A 21,040-nucleotide genomic window follows, 5' to 3' on the forward strand; every position below is an offset into this window, starting at 1 on the left:
TGGCTAATGGATGGATGGTCTTTGTGTGTGTGTGGGGCTGGAGTGATGTTCGCCTCGTCAGCACTCCACACACCATCAACGAGACTTCACACACCTTATATCAATCAATTTAGTATACAGTCTAGTGATCACTGTAAAGTGATTGAACGATGTAAATCCGGTAAATAACTGGTGTGGGGACAAGATGTCAATGTTGCCAGCTGGCATGTCAGATTCTTAACCTTGTTGTAGATGGACAATAACATCAAAGTCTGTAAAAAGAAGTGGAAGATTCAGATTGATGAGATGTCGTGCCATGGCACCTCTCAGTACCTCTGAGGCAAAGACCCTGTCAGTGGGTCCTAGGTCCTTGAGCCCACCCCTTCTACAACAGGTCATTATCTGTTTTCGTGAACAACATTTCAAAGTTCGAGGGTGACATCTTGTCTACTTCATTCATTAATTCAGCCAACAAGTAGTTGTATAAGAGTATGTCACACAGCCTAACTCATTTGCTAGTACTGCTGCTACTGCTACTTGCAGTGTTGGCAAAGGGTGACACTCAATCAACATCATATATCACCCCTGTACAACAACAACAACAACAAGAACAAGAACAACAAGTAGAAGAGCAACAGCAACAACTACAAAATAGTACAGCTAATTGGGTACATTGGATAACATTTGGTACAAACGATTATTATTGCAATGGAGTTGTACAGAGAGCTTCTTCATATATGATTGATGTTTGCTATCCACACACGACACAAGGACAGGGCTCATTCATGTTTACACTCAATTACTTCAACAGCAGTGGAGACCTATCGTTCAATTACTATTACGATGGACAGTGTAGTTACTATGACCCCGACAACAGCAACAACACCATTCTCTCTATAAATAGCTGTACAACATGGCTTCACTCCCGGTTCATCCTCACCGACGTCCCCGTCATCCCTCAAAAGAATGCACTATACTATGAGAGATACTCATGGTCATGGGGAAAGTATGTTGGTCCTTACTCTATCATTCATTATACCTTCTCTAACTTACTTATCTCTCAATGGCTACAACAGTTCGAACAACTTCAACAATGACACTGGATGTATAATACCAAACCCTGAACAGAATGCAAGGTACTCGGTAGTTGAGGGTGTATGCCTACCGGATGAAACAGTCATTTCACAACAACAACAACAGCAATATGTCAGGTCGGAGAGACAGGATAGATACTCACTGGCACTGACATTCGCCAGCTCATCAAGGTGCAGTGGATTTCCAGAGTACTACTCGTTGGTCTGCTCTCAATACTCGAGCTACAACATATACAACGCATTCCCAGTGATCAATGACTACAGGATCACAGTTTCATCGATAATCATCATCGACTACAACACCATCCAGTTGAGTGGCATTGGCGGCACTGGTTGGAATGGCATGGCCCTCACGTACCAAGTCTGGTACTTCGACGGAAACACATATCAACGTGGATGTAGTCGCGTCACCGACGGAGTTTGCACCATCTATACCATCCCCTCTGGCATTGAAACACGCTTCGAGTTGACGGTGAACGGCGCCAACTACCTTGGAGTCAGTCCAATCTTGCTCACAGAGTCCATCATAATGCCTGTGCTGCCGGCCATGCAATCTCTGTCTGTGACTGATGTCTCAGAGACATCCGTCTCATTCGCCTATCAATCATTCGGTGGACTAACACAATATCCCACCGTCTACAACATCACGGTCAATGGCGTGGCACACCCCGAGTGCTCGACAACACTTAAGTGCACTGTCACCGACCTGCCATTCAATCAGAGCGCAGTGATTCGTGTGTCGGCGAGTAACTACAACTTCTCCACGCCACCAATGAACATTGAGCAGACGCTTCACGAGATGGTGTCGATCTCAGTGTTCAGCATCGACACTATCCGCTCAATGACGACCACCAGCGACATCCGAGTGTCCTATACCACGCGCGGAGGCCTCACATCGGCCTCGCGCTACTCACTCTCCATCGACGACACGCCCGTTATCAACTGTACAGAAACTCTCGAGAACACATGCGTGATCTACAACCTCACCACGCTGCAGACCTACACATTCAAACTGATAGCCCGCAACGATGGCGAGGCAGTATACATCAGACATTCTAAAATCCGTATGTTATCTTAGCTGGGCACTCACTAGCCTGGCCTGGCCTGGTCTGGCGCGCAGCAAGCCAACTAACCATACAACAACTTACTTAGTATTCCGTGGATTCACTGTAACAACATCATTCATTGCCTCGATTGCATTCGCCGCAGTCGGATTGGCCATCATTCTTGGTTTCGCGATCCGCTTATACATGGTACAGGCAGCAACGATCAACAACAAGAACTACAAAGGTGGCAAAAGTGGGAAAGAGTACAAGTTCCTCATCAACAAATAAACCATGTTGAGAGAGAGCGACAACATCATCTTTGGATTGTACAATTTGGGTAGTTCTACACGAGGGTCCTGCCTGTGCCGCATCCTACAGGGATGGCATAGCAGTTGGCCACTTCTCGTTGTCCTCTGACAACTCAGCCTCAGCCTCGGAACTGGCCCAAAACTCTTTATTCATCTTCTCGACGATACGCTTGAACAACTTGGGCACGTGCATCGAAGTGATGGCTGAGAACAGCGCCTCTTCCTTGATGTCCTGCGGCATCGAACGCAGCAGCTGGATGGCATCGTCAAAGCTGGATGAGCCGATCAGTCGCTCGCAGCACTTGATCACACTAATGGCTGTACGGTAGATGAATGACTCGCCCTCCAGCAAGAAGCAGTCCCAGACGCGCGCCACCACTGGCAGCGGCAGCTGCTTGGTGAACAGGGTCATGAACCACTCGAGCAGGTAGTGCTCCGATGAGAAGCCCATCTTGCGGAAGGCTGCGTGCAACTCGGGCAGATGGCGATTGAACAGCACGTCAAAGATCTTGACGTGTTTGACAATCTGCTGCACGTCCATCATGAAGAGCGACGTGAAGAAGTGGGTGTTGACCAGGTTGACAAAGGCCACGAAGCAGTCGTATGGCTCCAGGTGCATGCAGAGCAGGCCGCCAAGGTAGGTCATGCCTTGGACGTAGCCGATCTTTGGTCGATGCAGTGTCCATGCGAGCAGCAGATGTGTGAGTTGTGTGTGGAAGGGTCCCTTGCGATTGAACAGGTTGAGTTGGGGGAATGTACGCGGCAGGTCGATTCGCAGCATGGACAATGTGGCCTTGAGCTCGGAGAAGCAGGGGATATGAGGGTTGGCGTCCTCATCAGACGTCTCGCTGTCGCTTCCAAAGTCGTCCATCATCTTTACATTCATCACTGATTGTGTCTTTAGGAATAATTCCACGATCTTTATCTTCTCCTCATAATAAGCTGGTGTGATACCAAGTTTGTTACCAATTGCCAGTTTCCTATTTTGGTAATTGAGTTTGAGTTTGAGTATGAGTTTGAGTATGAGTTTGAGATTGAGTTTGTGGTGATGCCCCACTTACCAGATGATTGGACGGACATCAGGTGGTATTCCACGCCTCCATATTGATCGCCACTCCTTTGACTTGATACACTTTTCCCACTTTGGTAGGAATTTGTTCTGCCATATCTTGGCAAGGACATCTTGGTCAATGTCCAATGTCTCAATATTTGTTGGTTTCTCTTTAAATATCTTTATACTATGTATATTGTTGTTGTTAGAATTGATTGAATGAACATTGCTCAAGTTACTTACAATCTATCGTACAATGTGGCCAATGAATGTACCACTGGCTTTCTCTTAAAGTTGACTGGTTCGTCGTCGTCATCATCGTCGTCATCCTGTTGTGCCAGCAGATCACCTTGCATTGCCTCATACTCCTTCAGACCATCATCAAACGATTGAATCATCTCCAATGATTGTTGAACATCATACTCAATCAGTAACTTCTCCAACTAAAATGATCCAGATGTGTGAGTGAGTTAATGAGTGATTGAATGTTGTTGTAACATGAAACTTACATGTAGCATTGAGTCACTGAGCATTATTGAGTTGGATGATCGATCTACTTTGGTCATGCCCGAGCTAAAGTTGAGACTGCTGTGACTCTTCTTGATCGTGCCTCGGTTGGATATGATGGCGACAGAGTGCCACCATCCACTGGAGATAAAGTCAACAAAGTATGGTCGTAGTGATGGTATGATTATGGGTGAGAGAGTGCCAGTCTCTTTGTCTAGGCCAAGCTGTCCATACTCTCCTTGACCAAACGTCATGCACTCGCCATTGTTTGTTTGAACAAGTGTGTGTGAGAATCCACATGATATGCTCTCGATGTTCTGGCCAAGCAGTCCGGTGACCAGACGCGGAACCAGCTGATCCTCACAATCATACTGAGTATGACCAAGGGATACGGCCAGTCCCCACGTATAGACCTCCTTGAAAGAGGTCAACACACAAGTGTGATAATGTCCACATGATATCATGGCTACTGTGTCTTCTTGTTTGAGGAATGGTTTCAACTCCTTGGGCGTTGATTCATCAGTGCGCGAGTCAAGGCCGAGCTGGCCGTCCGAGCCCTTGCCCCATGAGTACAATGTTGTGTTGTTTGATGATAGAGCCACCGAGTGACAGAAGCCCGCGGCGACCATTGCAAGAGGCGATGTGATCTTGACCTTTGTAGGAGAGTGTGTGTTTACAGAGTTTGCGATACCAAGGCCGAGTTGGCCATTCGAGTTTGATCCCCATGTGAATAGTTGGCCATCCTTGGTCAGAGCCATTGAATGGGCCGATCCACATGCCACCTGAGTGATGACCATTCCATCCAGCTTTGATATTCTCTTTGGGAATGGACTGATCATATTCCAAGGGAAGCATGCACCTGGATCTGTTGGGGTATTTAAAAGCACGTCCAACAACAGTCCTCCACCATTGAGCTTAGACAAGTAGAGTGCCTGTTCATCATCGACCATGTTTCCAAGTTGTCCCTGGTCTCCAAGTCCCCAACTATATACAACTCCATCCCCTTTATGAATTGAATGAGCTTTGGGTCAGTCTATGTGAGTGTGTGCAGGGATGATTCCGGAACATACTTGTGAGGACTAGTGTGTAGTCCTTGCCCGTGGCAATGTGCTGGGGCACATCTCCACAGAATGCCTTCAACATGGAGAACTTTCGAATGGGTTGTATTGCTGTATGTTCATCAAGATCGCCATGACCAAGCTGTCCACATGTGTTTGCTCCCCAACTATAGAGGTCACCCTTGACTGTGAATGAGTCATGTGATTGATTGATTGAGTGAGTGGGTGTGGCAACTTGTCCGACATGAGTGTACTTACTTGTCATTACGATTGAGTGGCTTGCACCACAAGATACTTTGAATGGGTATTTACCTGCGAGGAGGCCATCTGTGTCTAGAGTAATTGGTATACTTTGTTGTGATCGTTTTGAAAGACGACCCCAGGTCACACAACAAGTGCCCTCAAAGTCAACGTCCATCAAAGGGTTGATGTTACTGCCACTGTTACTCCCACTACTATGTCCGCCAAAGGGATTGTATTCAACACCATTGATACTAATACTAATCATGTTCGATTGATCGTTTGGTCTCACTCAATGTGAGTGTATAATAGTGATTGATTGAGTGTGTGTATGATTGGTTGATTGATTGATTGATTGATTGATTGATTGATTGATTGATTGATTGATTGATTGATTGATTGATTGATCACTGCTAGTTGTACTTAATACACTCAACCATCTTAACTAGCTCTGTAGAACAATGATCAGTGTGCCAAGATGGGAGTGATTCTTGGACTCGACCTTGATCAAAAAAAACAAATATCTTAGGCAAAAACCTAAATATCGTGGTCCATGGGCCAATCATAAACAAAGAGTAAGAGGGCGAGGGTTAGGGTAATGGAACAGACAATGATGGGTTGATTGATGTTGTAAGTTCTTTAGAGATCGCTAAAGAAGTTCTTCCGACGAGTGGTCTTCTTGCTCTCTTTATTTGGCAGGTTGGTCCATGCTTTCTTGGCCTCCTTCTTCTTGGCCGCTTTGGACTTATACTGCTTCTTCTTCTTAATGTCCTCGTCTGATGATGTGTCATCGTCATCATCGTCCGAATCATCATCATTGTTATTGTTATTATTGTTGATATCGTCATCACTATCATCCATCATATCATCACTGTCATCGCTCAACTCTTCGTCGACCTGCTCCTCGCCGTCGATCTCATCCGAATCCTCCATCTCCTCCTCCTCAGCCTGCTCCTCAGCGTCCGAGTCATCGACGTCCTCATACAGATTGACGACGTTCCAGAACTTGAGTGAGAGGTCGTGCGAGATACTGCCCAGATACTTGTTGTCGCGGGTGATGGCAATGCGCTCCACGGGGAAGTTGGAATGCTCGCCAATGACGCCCAGCAGCTTCCTGGGCTTGGTGCCAACATAACGAATAATTCCATCGCTTGAGCCAGACAGGAATGTATTCTCGCTGACCTTGACCAGCGAATCCACCGACTGTGGATGTCCAACAAACTTCTTTGGCTTCTCCAAGTTCTGTGAATCATATATCAGTATAGTTCCATCCTGTGTACCACATACCAAAGTGCTATCCTTCTGTTGTTGTTGATGATGGACAATGTGTTAGCGCATGCGCGAGCGTGATGATTGATTGATTGATCGATCGATCATACCTCAAGTGCGACTACTGAGAGCAACTCATTGTCTGACTTCTCAGAGATGTCATCTAGTGAACGCCTGACAAAGTTGTAGATGGAGAGACCTCCATCGCCAGAGGTGGCAACAACATGTCTGTCGTCCATTGTGATGATATCAGAGATGTAGTCGGCATGTTCCTGGAACTCGCAGACGATACTCTGTTGTCTCATGTCCCAAACCTTTACTCTTCCCTCATCATCACCTGTGAATACCATAAACTCCTTACTAATCAAACTATTGATTGGGTCACTGTTTGTTTGATTGATTGGGATGGAGTGGCGTGGAGTGGCGTGTGTTAGGAATGGAGTTGTCCACGTTGCCAAGCCAGGATAGTGATAGTTACTCATGAGCCTCCTCTCTTGTGTACATTGTGGCTCCAGTATGAACGTCGATCACCTTTAATGAGCGGTCAGACGATGCTGTGAATATATCTAGATTGAATGAATGAATAAGTGAGTAGCCTGATTGATTGATTGAATGATCACTCAATCAAACATACATTTGCCATCTGTTGAGAAACAAGCTTCTCTGCAACCTGAAGTATGTGGCCTAAGTGAGAGCAGGTTCTCATTCTGCTCCAATCCATATCTATATCTGTTGTTGTTGTTGTTGTTGGATGGATGAGTTTTAGAGTGTCAGTATCATCAATGTGATTACCTCATTCACTCGTTCACTCATTCAATCATAATAAACCATACAATTTAACTCTTCCCTCTGCATCGGACACTACTACCAAGTCCTCAGTCGGATGGAAGTTGACAGAGAATAAGTTTGTTTCGAAAGATATATCGTTTGGCGCAGATATATCTACGTCGTCTGATGTGTAACTACTCATTGTTGTTTTACCTGTCCTTTCGTTCTTTCGTTCTTTCGTTCGTTCGTTCGGGCTCTGTACAATATATATATACTTTTATATAATATTATTATTTGTTTAATAACAAATACTTCAATTTGAAATGAATGAGTGAGGAGTGAGTGCACTTTCACTCGGTTTGTTCGACAAATCGCGACACACACAAAGTCTCGAGACTCGTTTTTTTTGTCTTCACCTCCATTTCATTTGATTTCTTCCCCTCTTTGTAATGTTGGTATGCTTTGGTCCAAAGAGGTTTGACAAGTTGTTGGTAAGGTGTATCATTTGACAACAACATCGTGTCAATCCGACAACACAACAACAACCAAAGACAACAACCAACATCACAAATCGAAATGATTGAATGAGTTGATCATGTTTGGACAAAACCAATGTCCATTGGTTGGTCTCTGGTACATAGTCATGATGTGTGTATATATATATATAAATACATTATCATCATCATCAATAATACATAGTGTAATATGTGTTTGATTGATTGATTGATGGAATAAGTGTTACTCTCGAGAATGATGATCATGTCATTGATTGAAGGAAGGACATTCCATTCATTTTTATGATTTTATTTGATTTTATTCATTTTTGAAGTCCATTCTCCAAAGAACTTGCCAAACAATCCAATCAAAAGAAGCAAGATCATTCCATTCATGCATTAGTCAAGGACATGTTTAGACCAACACTTCATTTATTCAAAAGTCGACATCATCATTCATTCATTATTACTACAACTCAATTATCATCATCATCATCTATTTATTTGTTTTCCAGACTACACTACTCTTCACATTCATTCAATAACAAAATGTCAACAGATACATCATCAAACAATCACTTCAACTTCTTGGTACTCGGAGGTGGAAGTGGAGGCATTGCTACAGCAAGACGCGCTGCAAAGTATGGAGTCAAGGTGGGACTTATTGAGCAGACTCGCATGGGTGGCACGTGTGTCAATGTAGGTTGTGTCCCAAAGAAGGTTATGTGGAACACTGCCTCCATCATGGAAGCATTGCACGCTGCACCATTCTACGGATTTGAGGGCGCCGACAAGGTCTCCCACTCATGGCCTGTCATCAAGAAGGCCCGTGACGCATACATTCTGCGTCTGAACGGCATCTACGAGAACATGTTGAAGGGATCAAGCGTCACCTCGATCAATGGATGGGGCAAGTTCGTCGGACCAAAGGCCATCGACGTGTCGGGCACAACCTACACTGCCGACCACATCTTGATCGCCACTGGCGGTCGCCCCACCGTGCCCAACGTGCCAGGCTCAGAGCTGGGCATCACCTCGGACGGCTTCTTCGAGCTGGAGACCCTCCCCAAGAGCGTCGTGGTCATTGGTGCTGGATACATCGCTGTCGAGCTCGCAGGAATCCTCAATGCTCTCGGCTCCAAGACCTCTCTGGTCATCCGCCACGAGCACTTCCTCCGCACCTTTGACGACATGCTCGCCCACAGACTCCAGGAGCAGATGGTCGCCGACGGCGTCACCATCGTCGGAAACTCGACCATCTCCTCGCTCAAGAAGACTGACGCCGGTATCGTCGTCCAAACCAACAGCCAGGAGTTGCCCCCCGCCGATGTCGTCATCTGGGCCATCGGACGTGACCCCATCGTCAAGGAGATCGGACTCGAGGCTGCTGGCGTCGCCCTCAACAACCAGGGCTACATCCACGTCGATGAGTTCCAGTCAACCACCACTCCAGGCGTCTACGCCGTCGGAGATGTCATTGGCAAGCTGCAGCTCACACCCGTCGCCATTGCTGCCGGTCGTCGTCTGGCCGAGCGTCTGTTCAACGGCAAGGACGGCCTCAAGTTTGACTACACCAACGTTCCAACCGTCATCTTCAGTCATCCACCCATTGGTACCGTCGGTCTCTCTGAGAAGGAGGCCATCGAAAAGCATGGCAAGGACAATGTCAAGGTCTACAACTCATCGTAAGTGTTAATTTCCACAAAGTCACGTGATCAAAGTGATGTCACGTGATCAAATATGTATCACGTGATCGCCAACTTTAGAGTATCCACTAACTCATACCTCACGAACATCCATCTAGCTTCACCAACATGTACTGGTCTGTCGTCGATAACTACAAGCCAAAGACTTATATGAAGTTGGTGACCGTTGGAGCTGACGAGAAGGTTGTTGGAATTCACACCCTTGGTGCTGGAAGTGATGAGATGGTTCAAGGCTTTGCCGTCGCTGTCAAGATGGGGTAAGTTGGACAATCATGGATCATGACGAATATTATCAATGGGATCACTAACATACATCAAATCAAACATAAATATAGCGCCAAGAAGGAAGACCTGGATAACACATGTGCCATCCATCCAACTGCCTCTGAGGAGTTGGTCCTGTTCATGTAAGATAAATAATAATAAAGCAAACGTTTGATTATTAAGCTAAATATTACTAGGTTGACGTTGAGGTCGAGGAGGTAGTTGTGGTTGTTGTAGTGGATGTTGTCGCGACTGAGAGCTTGAGACCTGGCACTCGAACAAAGGTGTGTTTGTACTTTGGACCATCTGATCTTTGTACAATCACTGTGGATCGAAGTGCAAAGTCTGTGTGATAGGCAAGTGTGTCACTGCCCTTGGTACTGTTTTCGATAAAGTCCAGAGTGTTGGTGAAGAGTACTAGTCGCTGGACATAGACGGCCCTTTGTAAATCCTCCAAGATGGTGGTCAGAGAGCTCAGGTTTGGAGGAATGATCTTAATGCAAGTGATGCGGGGCTCTTGGTTGAGGCCTACGCTCATTCCACTAAAGTCCCCAGTGCCAAATATGCACATTGTGTTGGTGACATTGCCACGCAAGATGCTTTGTAGACTGCTCATGACTCGCAGGTATTGAGGCGTGCCACCAAATCCAACACGAGGTGGCGAGTCGAACTTGTAATATGACATTATGTTTCTGCCTGTGACATAGTCGCGTGTGTACAATGCCTTTAGAGGCCGGACAAAGTTGATCTCGGAGAGTCGGTAGTAGCCACGGAGGTTGGTAAAGTCGAGCTTGTCGATTGTAGAGGTATTGGCGTTCATTACTTGATTGAATACCTCGCGAATGATACGACCATGGAGTGTGAGTGATCGGACATTGTTGAATACATGCTGTACATTGGGCTTCTTCCATTCGAATCGCGGAGCTGCATGGAGTATGAGCGTTTGCACTTCTTGACTCAATTGATTGTCTGGTTGGACGACCAGTGAGAGTCGTCGGAGATCATACTCGTTCAGTTCAAGTGTTGTTATGTGATTGAGTGGGCAACATGGATTGGCAAGGTGTTGCATAAGGAGGGGATCGGTGTATTCGTCGTAGCATAGATTGACTTTGGTGAACAGTTTGGAGATGATAAAGAAACATTCTTTTGATACAAATGCCAAGGATGTACGCCAGCGACAATGTTCAATCATCTCGTTGGCGTCAATCACAAGGTAGTCCCAGGTCAACTTGAGAATAGATGATATTATGCTTATGGGCAAGTTGTAATGGACTAGTCCACGATGGTATTGTGTCATTTGTGTTGCCAACTTTGAAGCCAATGCCAGATCTGATTGATACTTCAAGATCAACTTTACCAATGTACTTCTAAACATTGACTTTGTCTCAGTATTCCTCTCTTTACACATCTCCTTCAAATCTATTGGTTCCAATTGCATCAACTGTTTCTCAGTCCATACTTTCTCCATTGATGTTTGTTTTGGTTGTACTCCTTCTTCTGGTCATATTATTTGTATTGTATATTTGTCTCTTATTTAATGAAACAGAATCTAGATGAGCTCAACAATTATCTGACTGGTGGATTGATCGAAACGATTTGATTGTTTCGAGGAATTTAATTTTAATTAATCAATCCTTAACCTTGGATTATTACATGATATTTTTGTACTTGCCAAAGGCACCTAATATTGGATACTGTTAGCATTCTTCGATACCCTTTATTAACATACTACTGATCCGACAGTCCAGAACCCTCAATGTAGGTTTTCAACAACAACAATACAAAGTTCATTATATTATGACTATTATTATTATTATTAATACTTACAAATAATGGATGAATGGATAAATGAATGAATGAATGAGTAAAGCAAACACAATAACAACTACTACAACAACAACAACAATGTTTACAAATTGGAAATAGGATGAAGTTCAACACTTACCTATTTAGGGTTGTAGTGATGGGCTATCAATTAATTTTAATTTTTTCAAATCAATCCCATTGGAAGTGAATGTGTGAATGAAACAAAGAGAGAGAGTAGTGAGAGTGAGAGAGAAACAACACCACATCAACACAACAAACACAACTTCACAATCCTTCGCTCATTCACTTCACTTCATCATCATCTTGAGTCACACTCACCACAAATAATAAATAACATACATCCTAAAGGTAATAATATAATAACTAGTTATATATAAAATACACATAATACTAACTCAACATTATAACTCTTTAGTTTCAACTTTAAGAACTATTAATAGAATCAATTAATCAAATCAAGAATGGGTTTTGGATCATTTATCTTTAGTTTGATTTACTACATTGTAGCCATCCCTCTGTGCACAGTATGGTGGTTGGTCACATTGCTCTTCCATCCAATCACTATTCTGGTTGGTTTGATCACCCTTTATGTTTACTACAGCTCCTGCAATGAGAAGCCAGATATCCCCTTTATCTCAAAATTGGCTCCAGTGTCTAAGCCACCAGTTCCAGCCTCTGGAGCTGCCAACAAGGGCAAGAACGCTGCAAAGGTCAAGTAAACCATAACTAGTAATAGAGTAGTAGTAGTAGTAGCAGTAGTATATCAATCATCAAACAATACAACACAATTACAACCAACAACAACAGACAGCGCAGACCATCAAACAGTCTTGACCCCCAACCAACCATCAACCAATATTATTATGTCCAACTATCAACCATGTACAAATGATCATCCACGAGTTATCCCCCCAAGCTTTCTTTCATCACCAAGTCAGCATACAATATAAACAGTCTTCTCAATGTTTCTATCTACATCCATCCGTTCGAACGAATCATCATTATCCAATCAAAACACGATTGTTGATGATGATTATCTGTTCCCTGAACATATAAATGTATGATTGAATAAACTCTTTGTTCGTGAATATAGTCTACCTTGGGAAGAGTGATTCCCAACGTGTGACAATGATGACACCTACGTAGGGATGGTATCATGAACTTCAATAGGGTGGGCAAAGGTAAGGGTAGGCAGGGCAAGGGCAAGGGTAGGGTTCGAAAAGGCATTCGTGAACATCATTCATTCATTCAAACTTGCGAATTCGCAAACAGATAAAGATACACATAACAAGAAGAACGAAGATGACTATTATAATGGGATTCGAAGGCAGTGCCAATAAACTTGGTATTGGCATTGTAAAGGATGACGGAACAATCCTTTCAAACATTAGACATACATATATCACTCCGCCGGGCGAGGGATTCCTTCCAAAGGACACAGCAAAGCATCATCGCTCATTCATACTGGCATTGGTACAACGCTCACTCAAGGAATCACAATTGACACCTAATGATATAGACTGCTTGGCATATACAAAGGGTCCAGGCATGGGCCCACCCCTGCGCTCAGTGGCAGTCGTCGTTCGAATGCTCTCACAGCTCTGGGGCAAGCCTATCGTCGCAGTCAATCACTGCATTGCACATATCGAGATGGGTCGACTGATCACTGGCGCCAAGGACCCTACGGTGCTCTACGTCAGTGGTGGCAACACACAAGTCATCTCATACTCACTCAAGAAGTATCGCATCTTTGGAGAGACCATCGACATTGCTGTGGGCAACTGTTTAGACAGGTTCGCCCGTGTCATCTCCATTCCAAATGATCCATCACCTGGCTACAACATTGAACAACTCGCAAAGAAGTAGGTATTAGTAGTATAGCACATGTAATGGACATCGCGGCGGTGCTAACATCCTTCATCCATTCATTGCACTCGCAACACAGAGGAAAAGAGTTCATCGAACTACCTTACGTAACAAAGGGCATGGATGTGTCCTTCTCTGGTATATTGTCAGCGGTGGAGGGCATTGCGAACAATGGATTCAAGCATGGAGACAATGGAAAGGTGTATACAATGGAGGATCTATGCTACTCATTGCAGGAGACAGTGTTCTCAATGCTTGTCGAGACGGCGGAGCGTGCCATGGCTCACTGTGGCCAGACCGAGGTGCTGGCCGTCGGCGGAGTCGGTTGCAATGAGCGACTGCAACGTATGATCACCGAGATGGTCGAGCAGCGCAATGGCAAGTCATTCGCCATCGATGAGCGCTACTGCATTGACAACGGCGCGATGATTGCCTGGGCCGGCTATCTCATCTTCAAGAATGGAACGACCACACCAATGTCCGACACATGGTGCACGCAACGCTTCCGAACAGACGAGGTTGATGTCACTTGGCGTGATGACTAGTCTCGTCGTCGTCATTAAATGTTGATCAGCACTGTGCTATATATATCATTTGAGTTGTAATCAATAACAAGTTGGTATTATGTTTGAGTTGTTTATTCGCCTGCCTCTGATCGGTCGCGACCAGAGGGATGTTCGAACTATCCTGTGTGTTTTGTTGCTTCATCAGCAACAATCTCCTGCCTGCGCTATCGCTATCGCTCAATCATTTACTCCATGTTTGTTGTTGGTGGTCTATATTATATAATGTAATGTGAATGTATGTATAGTATGGTATGTAGGTGTAGTGTCTACTGTTACTACACCTTGTTTAGTGGTGATGATGTCCGTCCTTCTTGACGAAACGAACGCCACAGTATCCACATGCCTGAGGCTCGTGATTGTCCAAGTTGATGTAAACCATTGGGTGGCCCAGTGGTCCATTACCTATGTTGATCCGTTCATCCATTGTAAGTTGACCTGTCCTATCATGTCCACACGATCGCCGCTCCTCTCATCGTCAACATACCTCCATCACATCCAACCTTGTTTGAAGTGATCTCTATTGGCTTAAAAGTATGTATAAGATCCTCTGCAGTTGTCTTTAGCTGTATATATTATGAAAGAGTAGAGGTACGTTGTCGTTGTAGTTAGTACTTGTACTTGGTACTCAAGCATTGAATGAATGAATGAATGAGGGTATGAGAGAGAGAGAGTCATACATTAACATTGAATTTAGGTGGAGGGATCTGACTCTTAACAGCTACAGGGCCAGCTGATTTGAGAGCAGTTGCAATACGCTGTGAGAGGTTGCTAAAGTATGAAGTCATTGTTATTATATATTATACAGAGATATTGAGAGATAGAGACAAGTTGATATGATTGAATGAATGAATAAGTGCACGGCCTATGCCGTGCATTCTTGAAAAAAAGTGTGTCAAAGATTGACAAGTGAGTGATTCGTGTGAATCTGACTTCAACTTCATTATTCAATCATTCATCATACATATAATACAACATATACAATACATATACAACCATATAGCAATGTCGAATAATAATAATAGAACAGTAGTATTGGAGACTACCATGGGAGAAATTACAATAGAGTTGTATTGGCAACATGCTCCAAGAACCTGTAAGAATGTTTACGAGTTGGCAAAGAAAGGTTACTACAACAATACAATCTTTCATCGTTTGATAAAGGTATGTATACATTGCAATGTACATATACAAGACTCAAGACTAACTCATCGATTGATCATACATACAACAGGACTTTATGATACAGGGAGGAGATCCAACAGGAACTGGAAAGGGAGGCGAAAGCATATATGGGTAGGTTGGTTGGATGTTTGACTTAGCTATCTTTCTTATAACGCAAACATACTTACTTGCCCATTGTCTGACCTTTTTTTAGTCCAAAGTTCGAAGACGAGATTACAAAGGAACTGAAACATACTGGAGCAGGAATACTTTCGATGGCCAACTCTGGAGCACATACTAATGGCAGTCAATTCTTTATAACATTCGCACCAACTCCATGGTTGGACGGAAAGCATACTATATTTGGAAGGGTCAAGTCTGGCATGACTGTTGTACAAAAGATGAACGTGGCTTCGACGACTACAAACGATCGACCAATCGAGGAGATCCGTATATTAAAAGCCAGAGTGACAGAATAGAGCATTCTTTATCACTCCCTCCTACCTTCTTTCCTTTCCAAATATGGACAAAGGCTTGATCAAAAATCTTGTCGACTGATGACGACCTTAAAAAACCGTCTTCACTTCAATCTTTGCTCAATCAATCTTATCATCATATGATCAATACAGATAATAAGATCTGGAGTAATGCAAGCAATACTAATAATATTGATTGCCTTGTTGTTGACAGGACAGGAGGTAGAGTGTAAGACAGGACGAGTATGGCACATCACAGACATCCATTATGATTGGAACTATGTTGTAGGTCACTCACTGAATCAATCAGTCCAAGACATGACATGACATGGATGACTAACAACTAAACCAAAGGCCGGTGGCAACCCAAATGATATGTGTCACTCATCATCCAGCTTGGAACAACAACAACAGTTCATTGTTGGCTCAGGTGGTGCATCACCATTGGGCAACTACCAATGTGATTCATCTATTGCATTGGTAATGTCTGCCTTTCAAGCAATGGTCCATATTGAACCCAACCCAGACTTCATTATATTCACAGGTGACGACCCTCCCCATGTATCAACGAATGAACTCAATCGCACTCTAGTGCTCCAATCAATCCAGAATGTGACCAACCTCATCACATCACATTTCCCCAACATTCCAATCTATCCTGCCATTGGAAGTAAGTATGTCTGTCTGTCTGCGTGAATGATTGATGCTGACTGACACTCAATTAGATCATGATATGTATCCAGAACATCAACTATATCCTGGACCCAATGATTGGTTGTTCAATAATGTCTCTGATATGTGGTCTGATTTGCTCACAGACCAGGCTCAACAGACATTTAAGACTGGTGGATATTATACAGAGTTGGTCGCACCTGGTCAACGAATCATATCACTCAATACTGTATTCTATTATACATACGACGTTCAATGTGTCAATGAGACCGACCCCGGTGGTCAGATGGCATGGCTGGCATCAACACTATCCTCAGCTCAATCAAACAATGAGAAGGTCTGGATCATTGGACAGTAAGTACCATCCATCAATTCATCCATCCCGCCAGCACCATGGTCCTGACAATCATTCATTCATTCAAGTGTTCCACCAGGCCAGAATGAAAAGTATGATACACCAAACTTCCATGCACAGTTCAATGATGTGTTTCTTTCGACATTCGCCAAGTACTCGGACGTGATTGTTGGACACTTCTACGGCCACGAGCATAGTGATGCATTCAGGCTGTATTATGACAGCCCTCAGGCAGACTTCCGAAGCCAACCACCCACTGGCGTAATGTTTGTGGCGCCCAGTCTAACACCATGGCTCAATCCATATGTCCCTGCACTGCCAAACAACCCATCACTACGCCTGTATCACTACGACCCCGATGCATACCTTATAACCGATTATGATCAGTATTGGTCAAATTTGGAACAGGATATTGTTGAGGGCGCCATCACTTGGGAGCTGGAATACCGTGCCAGCGAGTTCTTTTCCACGCAGTCGGCAGGATTGAACGCTCAATCAATGTACAAAGCATTACAAGAGATGACCATCAATGATACCATGCTGGAGATGTACACACTTTACAACTCGGTGAGCTACGAGTCCGATGATGAATGTGACTCTGTATGTCGCGCAGTCATGTTGTGTAGCATTGCCGCGCCATACACCGAACAGTATGGAGTATGTATCTCGGAAATCACTGGCACCTCGATATAAATGAACTATATTTAGTTGTTCAAGCAACTCTTGCTGTTACTCTTGGCGATTGAGTCTATGAGGAGGTCGAAGAACTTGTCGATGTTGGCTTCCACTGCAACGTAGACGTTCTTTGTACGAGTGGACATGTTCCAAACGTCGCATATCGTTTGTCCTAAGCACAACTCGCTGGCGCACTCAATGTCAACTCTCAGATGTCTCATTTTAAACAAACTTGGATCTATTACCGCAGCGACGGCTAGAGGGTCATGAAGTGGAGGTGACTGGTGGATGTGAGTTGGCGAGACATGTTAGAGTTAGAGGGATGGGAAGGGATTGAGTGGCACTATACTTACATCCATTCCAAACATGTGAAGTAGGTATTGGCAAAGAACTTGAGTAACTCGATGGTCAGGGTTATGAACTTTGTGTTGCCAATGGCTGCAATTCGCTCCAGAATATCCTTTGTAATGAGTGCTTTGTGGCTTATCTCCAAAGGTACCATCACAACCTTGACTCCACTATCAAACACCATCTTGGCAGCTTCCGGATCGACCAATATGTTGACTAAAGGTTGACAGAGATAACAATGTGAGTCATACGCCGTGTTGATTGACTGATGGAGCAAGTATTACTCACATTCTGCAACGGGAGTCATGTTACCAGTGGTCATTGCGCCACCTAGCAAGGTAACACTCTCTACCAACTCGATTACCTCGGGAAAGACGGAGAAGAGTAGTGCGACGTTGGTAAGACAGGCGGTGGCGATGATGGTTGTCTTGGAATTATGTGTTGCGTATGTGGATTTGATAGTGTCGGCCATGTGTACAATGGCATTCTTTTGTAATGGTTGTTTGGTTTCAACGTCCAACACAATAGATGAGTCCAAACCTGTCTCGCCATGTATCTCTGGACAGACACGAGATTGTCTCAACAAAGGCTTGCCAATGCCCTTCACAACATCAATGCTTTCAAGTCCACTGATCTTACACACCTTCAATGCATTGATTGTCGTCTTTTCCAATGTTTGATTACCTGCTACCGTTGATATGCCAAGCAACGTCAATGACTGGCTATGTCCAGCCATCATTATAGCGAATGCATCATCATGACCTTTAGTTCATTGTTTATTGTTTGTTGGAAGTTAGTTAGTATGATCATTCCATGCAGTAATCATTAACATTATTCAAAGCCAATTAAATAACATACCAGGGTCACAGTCCAACCAAACATACCTCATCTTATCTTATCTATCTATCTTATCTTTGTTAGTGTGTATTTGATAGAGTGTGTGTGATTTTGACGTTTGATGACCACAAACGATCATTGATGATGAGATAAAAAAGGCGAAGGGTCATCCCATTGATGGTGGGGGGTCATTCATAGTTTAGGTGTTCGTCCTACACATTAGTGGCTGTTAAACCCAAAGAGGTCCGATCAAGTTGGCCATCAAACTAACCTCAAACACCTTATCAGACTTGGCTAATGTGAAGCGATTGGTCACTCTATCATCATCATTTCAACAACCAAGCATACAGATACAATCATTCATTCAATACATTATTCATTCATTCATTATCTCTATCTATCTATCTTTAAAATGCTCCCTTTAGTATTACTATTTATTGTCATAATAGTTCTTTATATATTGCATGAGAAGGTAATTAATTATATCCATCATTTGATTGATTGATTGAATGATCGAGGCCACTAACACAATCAAACATAAAGAACCCTTTGAGAAGACTACCTCCAGGACCCTTCCCAATGCCATTCATTGGTAACCTTCATCAATTAGGCAAGAGACCAGACAATGTTGTGAACAAACTTTATGAAACCTATGGCAACATCTTTAGGATTAAGATGGGCTCTTTGGAAACAGTCATCTTTACTGAGCCAGAGATCTTACGTGAGGCATTCATTGAGAATCCAGATATGTTTGTCAACAGACATATCAAAGTGTCAAGATTATCATGGAACAGTAAGTAGGATATTAATGAATGATTGAATGAATGAATACTCATTCATTCCAACCTGGAATGTGATAAATAGATGGACAGAATATTGCCACAGCCAATGGAGAACATCACAAGATTGTTAGAGGTGTTGCAATGAAGGGTATCACAAGCACAAGGATCAAAAAGATGGAGGATGATATTGTACAAGAGATCAATCTATTGTGCGACTATTTGGAGACCTATGTCAAGAGTGGAGAACCAGTGGATCCAATCAGCCTCATCAAGATGTGCTCTTTGAACATCATCTTTAGATTCTCACTCAGCCATCACTTCCCATACGATATGGACACTGATGCTGGTCAGTTTGTCAATTTGATCAACTATGCCTTTGTCCAATCTGGAGTACCAATGCCTTGCGACTACTTCCCATTGCTCAAGCCTCTCCTTGTAAAGACACCAAAGTTCAAAGAGTACCTTCAAATCAATCACAAGCTTGGCGTATTCCTCAAGTCACTCATTGAGAAGAGAGTTCCATTGTTTGACAGTACTGCTGAACCAAAGGATATTCTTGACACCTATTTGATGGAGTTGTCAAAAGGAACCATAACCATGAATGGTCTAATATACTCTTTCCAAGACCTTATCATTGCTGGAACTGATACAACTGTAAGTCATGCCCGAATGATCATTCATTCAATCAAACATGGCATTCTAACAAATGATGATCTATACAGGCCAATACAACATCAGCATTGATAAAGGCAATGGTGAACAGACCTGAGATGCAAGAGAAACTGTACAATGAACTCTCGAGCAACATTCAAAATCAACCATCCATCCAGGACAAGAGCGCAACACCTTACACCAATGCCGTGATCAAGGAGACCACAAGAAGGTTCACAGTCGCTCCATTGGGCGTACCTCACGCAGCCAACGAGGACTGTGAGTTCAGAGGATATCATATCAAGAAAGGAGTAAGTAACTTGCTATGTCCTCGACAATCAATCAAGGTGCATCTGTACTCACCCGTCTGCCCATCTCATCACATAGACTCAGATCATTCAGAACATCTATGGTACTATGAACACTCCAGTGTATTGGAAGAATCCTTTGGAGTTTGATCCAACTAGATTCCTGGGAGTGGATGGTGTTGCCAACAGCAATGTTGTCAAACAGGCATTTGGTACAGGATCGCGCAATTGTCTTGGAATGTCACTGGCCGAACATGAACTGTACCTCATGACAACAGTCATATTGAAACGTTTCAAATTCACCAAACAGACCGATGAGCTATTGGACGAGGACATGATCTTTGGTATGACCTCCACGCCATCTCATTTCAAGGTGATTGTTCATAGAAGACAAGAAGAACCAATTGTTCGAGCATAATCGTCGACGATCCCAACAGATTCAAATAACATTCAAAGGGACTGTTACAAACAGTTCCATAGTGTCTATCTCCTGTCCATGTCCAAACCTATGTCAATACGGTTACCATTGTTGAACATATAGATTTGAATCAATGTTTAGCCACAATATTACCTGGGCATCCTTTGCACCCTCCCTTTCACAATCTCCTCGACCATGAATAGGACTATTATAGTATCGTATTTCATTCCATTGTTAAACCACTTCATGTTTTACTTACCGAGTTTAATCCCACAGAGATGAGAGTTGATCCACCAATGGACATCGGGAAACTA

The 21,040-nt window shown here is 43.7% G+C and overlaps 11 protein-coding genes across 11 annotated transcripts; 6 read left to right on the forward strand and 5 right to left on the reverse strand.

Moving 5' to 3' along the window:
* Positions 1 to 470: 470 nt before the first annotated feature.
* On the forward strand, positions 471 to 2,407 carry SAMD00019534_099080 (hypothetical protein; the record flags this gene model as incomplete). Its single annotated transcript, XM_012894940.1, has 3 exons — positions 471 to 985; positions 1,056 to 2,137; positions 2,226 to 2,407. The coding sequence occupies 3 exons, from the start codon at positions 471 to 473 to the stop codon at positions 2,405 to 2,407; spliced, it is 1,779 nt and encodes a 592-aa protein (XP_012750394.1).
* An 84-nt stretch (positions 2,408 to 2,491) lies between these two features.
* On the reverse strand, positions 2,492 to 5,551 carry SAMD00019534_099090 (hypothetical protein; the record flags this gene model as incomplete). The annotated part of the gene is made up of 6 exons (XM_012894941.1): positions 2,492 to 3,407; positions 3,489 to 3,665; positions 3,722 to 3,921; positions 3,988 to 4,988; positions 5,056 to 5,229; positions 5,302 to 5,551. 6 exons carry the CDS (start codon positions 5,549 to 5,551, stop codon positions 2,492 to 2,494), a joined length of 2,718 nt encoding a protein of 905 aa, XP_012750395.1.
* A 386-nt stretch (positions 5,552 to 5,937) lies between these two features.
* Positions 5,938 to 7,522, reverse strand: SAMD00019534_099100 (hypothetical protein; the record flags this gene model as incomplete). Its single annotated transcript, XM_012894942.1, has 5 exons — positions 5,938 to 6,585; positions 6,663 to 6,936; positions 7,031 to 7,118; positions 7,187 to 7,281; positions 7,386 to 7,522. Coding segments are annotated over 5 exons (1,242 nt in total), but the record flags the coding sequence as incomplete, so codon positions are not given.
* Positions 7,523 to 8,225: 703 nt separating this feature from the next.
* On the forward strand, positions 8,226 to 9,928 carry SAMD00019534_099110 (hypothetical protein; the record flags this gene model as incomplete). The annotated part of the gene is made up of 3 exons (XM_012894943.1): positions 8,226 to 9,499; positions 9,619 to 9,777; positions 9,856 to 9,928. Coding segments are annotated over 3 exons (1,506 nt in total), but the record flags the coding sequence as incomplete, so codon positions are not given.
* Positions 9,929 to 9,977: 49 nt separating this feature from the next.
* On the reverse strand, positions 9,978 to 11,252 carry SAMD00019534_099120 (hypothetical protein; the record flags this gene model as incomplete). The annotated part of the gene is made up of 1 exon (XM_012894944.1): positions 9,978 to 11,252. The coding sequence occupies one exon, from the start codon at positions 11,250 to 11,252 to the stop codon at positions 9,978 to 9,980; it is 1,275 nt and encodes a 424-aa protein (XP_012750398.1).
* Positions 11,253 to 12,913: 1,661 nt separating this feature from the next.
* Positions 12,914 to 14,016, forward strand: SAMD00019534_099130 (hypothetical protein; the record flags this gene model as incomplete). Its single annotated transcript, XM_012894945.1, has 2 exons — positions 12,914 to 13,473; positions 13,557 to 14,016. Coding segments are annotated over 2 exons (1,020 nt in total), but the record flags the coding sequence as incomplete, so codon positions are not given.
* Positions 14,017 to 14,329: 313 nt separating this feature from the next.
* On the reverse strand, positions 14,330 to 14,828 carry SAMD00019534_099140 (hypothetical protein; the record flags this gene model as incomplete). The annotated part of the gene is made up of 3 exons (XM_012894946.1): positions 14,330 to 14,445; positions 14,528 to 14,606; positions 14,721 to 14,828. The coding sequence occupies 3 exons, from the start codon at positions 14,826 to 14,828 to the stop codon at positions 14,330 to 14,332; spliced, it is 303 nt and encodes a 100-aa protein (XP_012750400.1).
* A 223-nt stretch (positions 14,829 to 15,051) lies between these two features.
* On the forward strand, positions 15,052 to 15,677 carry SAMD00019534_099150 (hypothetical protein; the record flags this gene model as incomplete). The annotated part of the gene is made up of 3 exons (XM_012894947.1): positions 15,052 to 15,204; positions 15,275 to 15,336; positions 15,419 to 15,677. Coding segments are annotated over 3 exons (474 nt in total), but the record flags the coding sequence as incomplete, so codon positions are not given.
* Positions 15,678 to 16,055: 378 nt separating this feature from the next.
* SAMD00019534_099160 (hypothetical protein) lies at positions 16,056 to 17,505 on the forward strand (the record flags this gene model as incomplete). Its single annotated transcript, XM_012894948.1, has 4 exons — positions 16,056 to 16,350; positions 16,424 to 16,706; positions 16,776 to 17,364; positions 17,416 to 17,505. The coding sequence occupies 4 exons, from the start codon at positions 16,056 to 16,058 to the stop codon at positions 17,503 to 17,505; spliced, it is 1,257 nt and encodes a 418-aa protein (XP_012750402.1).
* A 133-nt stretch (positions 17,506 to 17,638) lies between these two features.
* On the reverse strand, positions 17,639 to 18,619 carry SAMD00019534_099170 (hypothetical protein; the record flags this gene model as incomplete). Its single annotated transcript, XM_012894949.1, has 4 exons — positions 17,639 to 17,663; positions 17,736 to 17,946; positions 18,019 to 18,492; positions 18,589 to 18,619. The coding sequence occupies 4 exons, from the start codon at positions 18,617 to 18,619 to the stop codon at positions 17,639 to 17,641; spliced, it is 741 nt and encodes a 246-aa protein (XP_012750403.1).
* Positions 18,620 to 18,979: 360 nt separating this feature from the next.
* On the forward strand, positions 18,980 to 20,723 carry SAMD00019534_099180 (hypothetical protein; the record flags this gene model as incomplete). The annotated part of the gene is made up of 5 exons (XM_012894950.1): positions 18,980 to 19,039; positions 19,111 to 19,360; positions 19,432 to 20,003; positions 20,072 to 20,311; positions 20,388 to 20,723. Coding segments are annotated over 5 exons (1,458 nt in total), but the record flags the coding sequence as incomplete, so codon positions are not given.
* Between the last annotated feature and the right edge of the window lie 317 nt (positions 20,724 to 21,040).

Source organism: Acytostelium subglobosum, assembly GCF_000787575.1.
Source record: "Acytostelium subglobosum LB1 DNA, scaffold: scaffold24, whole genome shotgun sequence".
Lineage (NCBI taxonomy): Eukaryota > Evosea > Eumycetozoa > Acytosteliales > Acytosteliaceae > Acytostelium > Acytostelium subglobosum.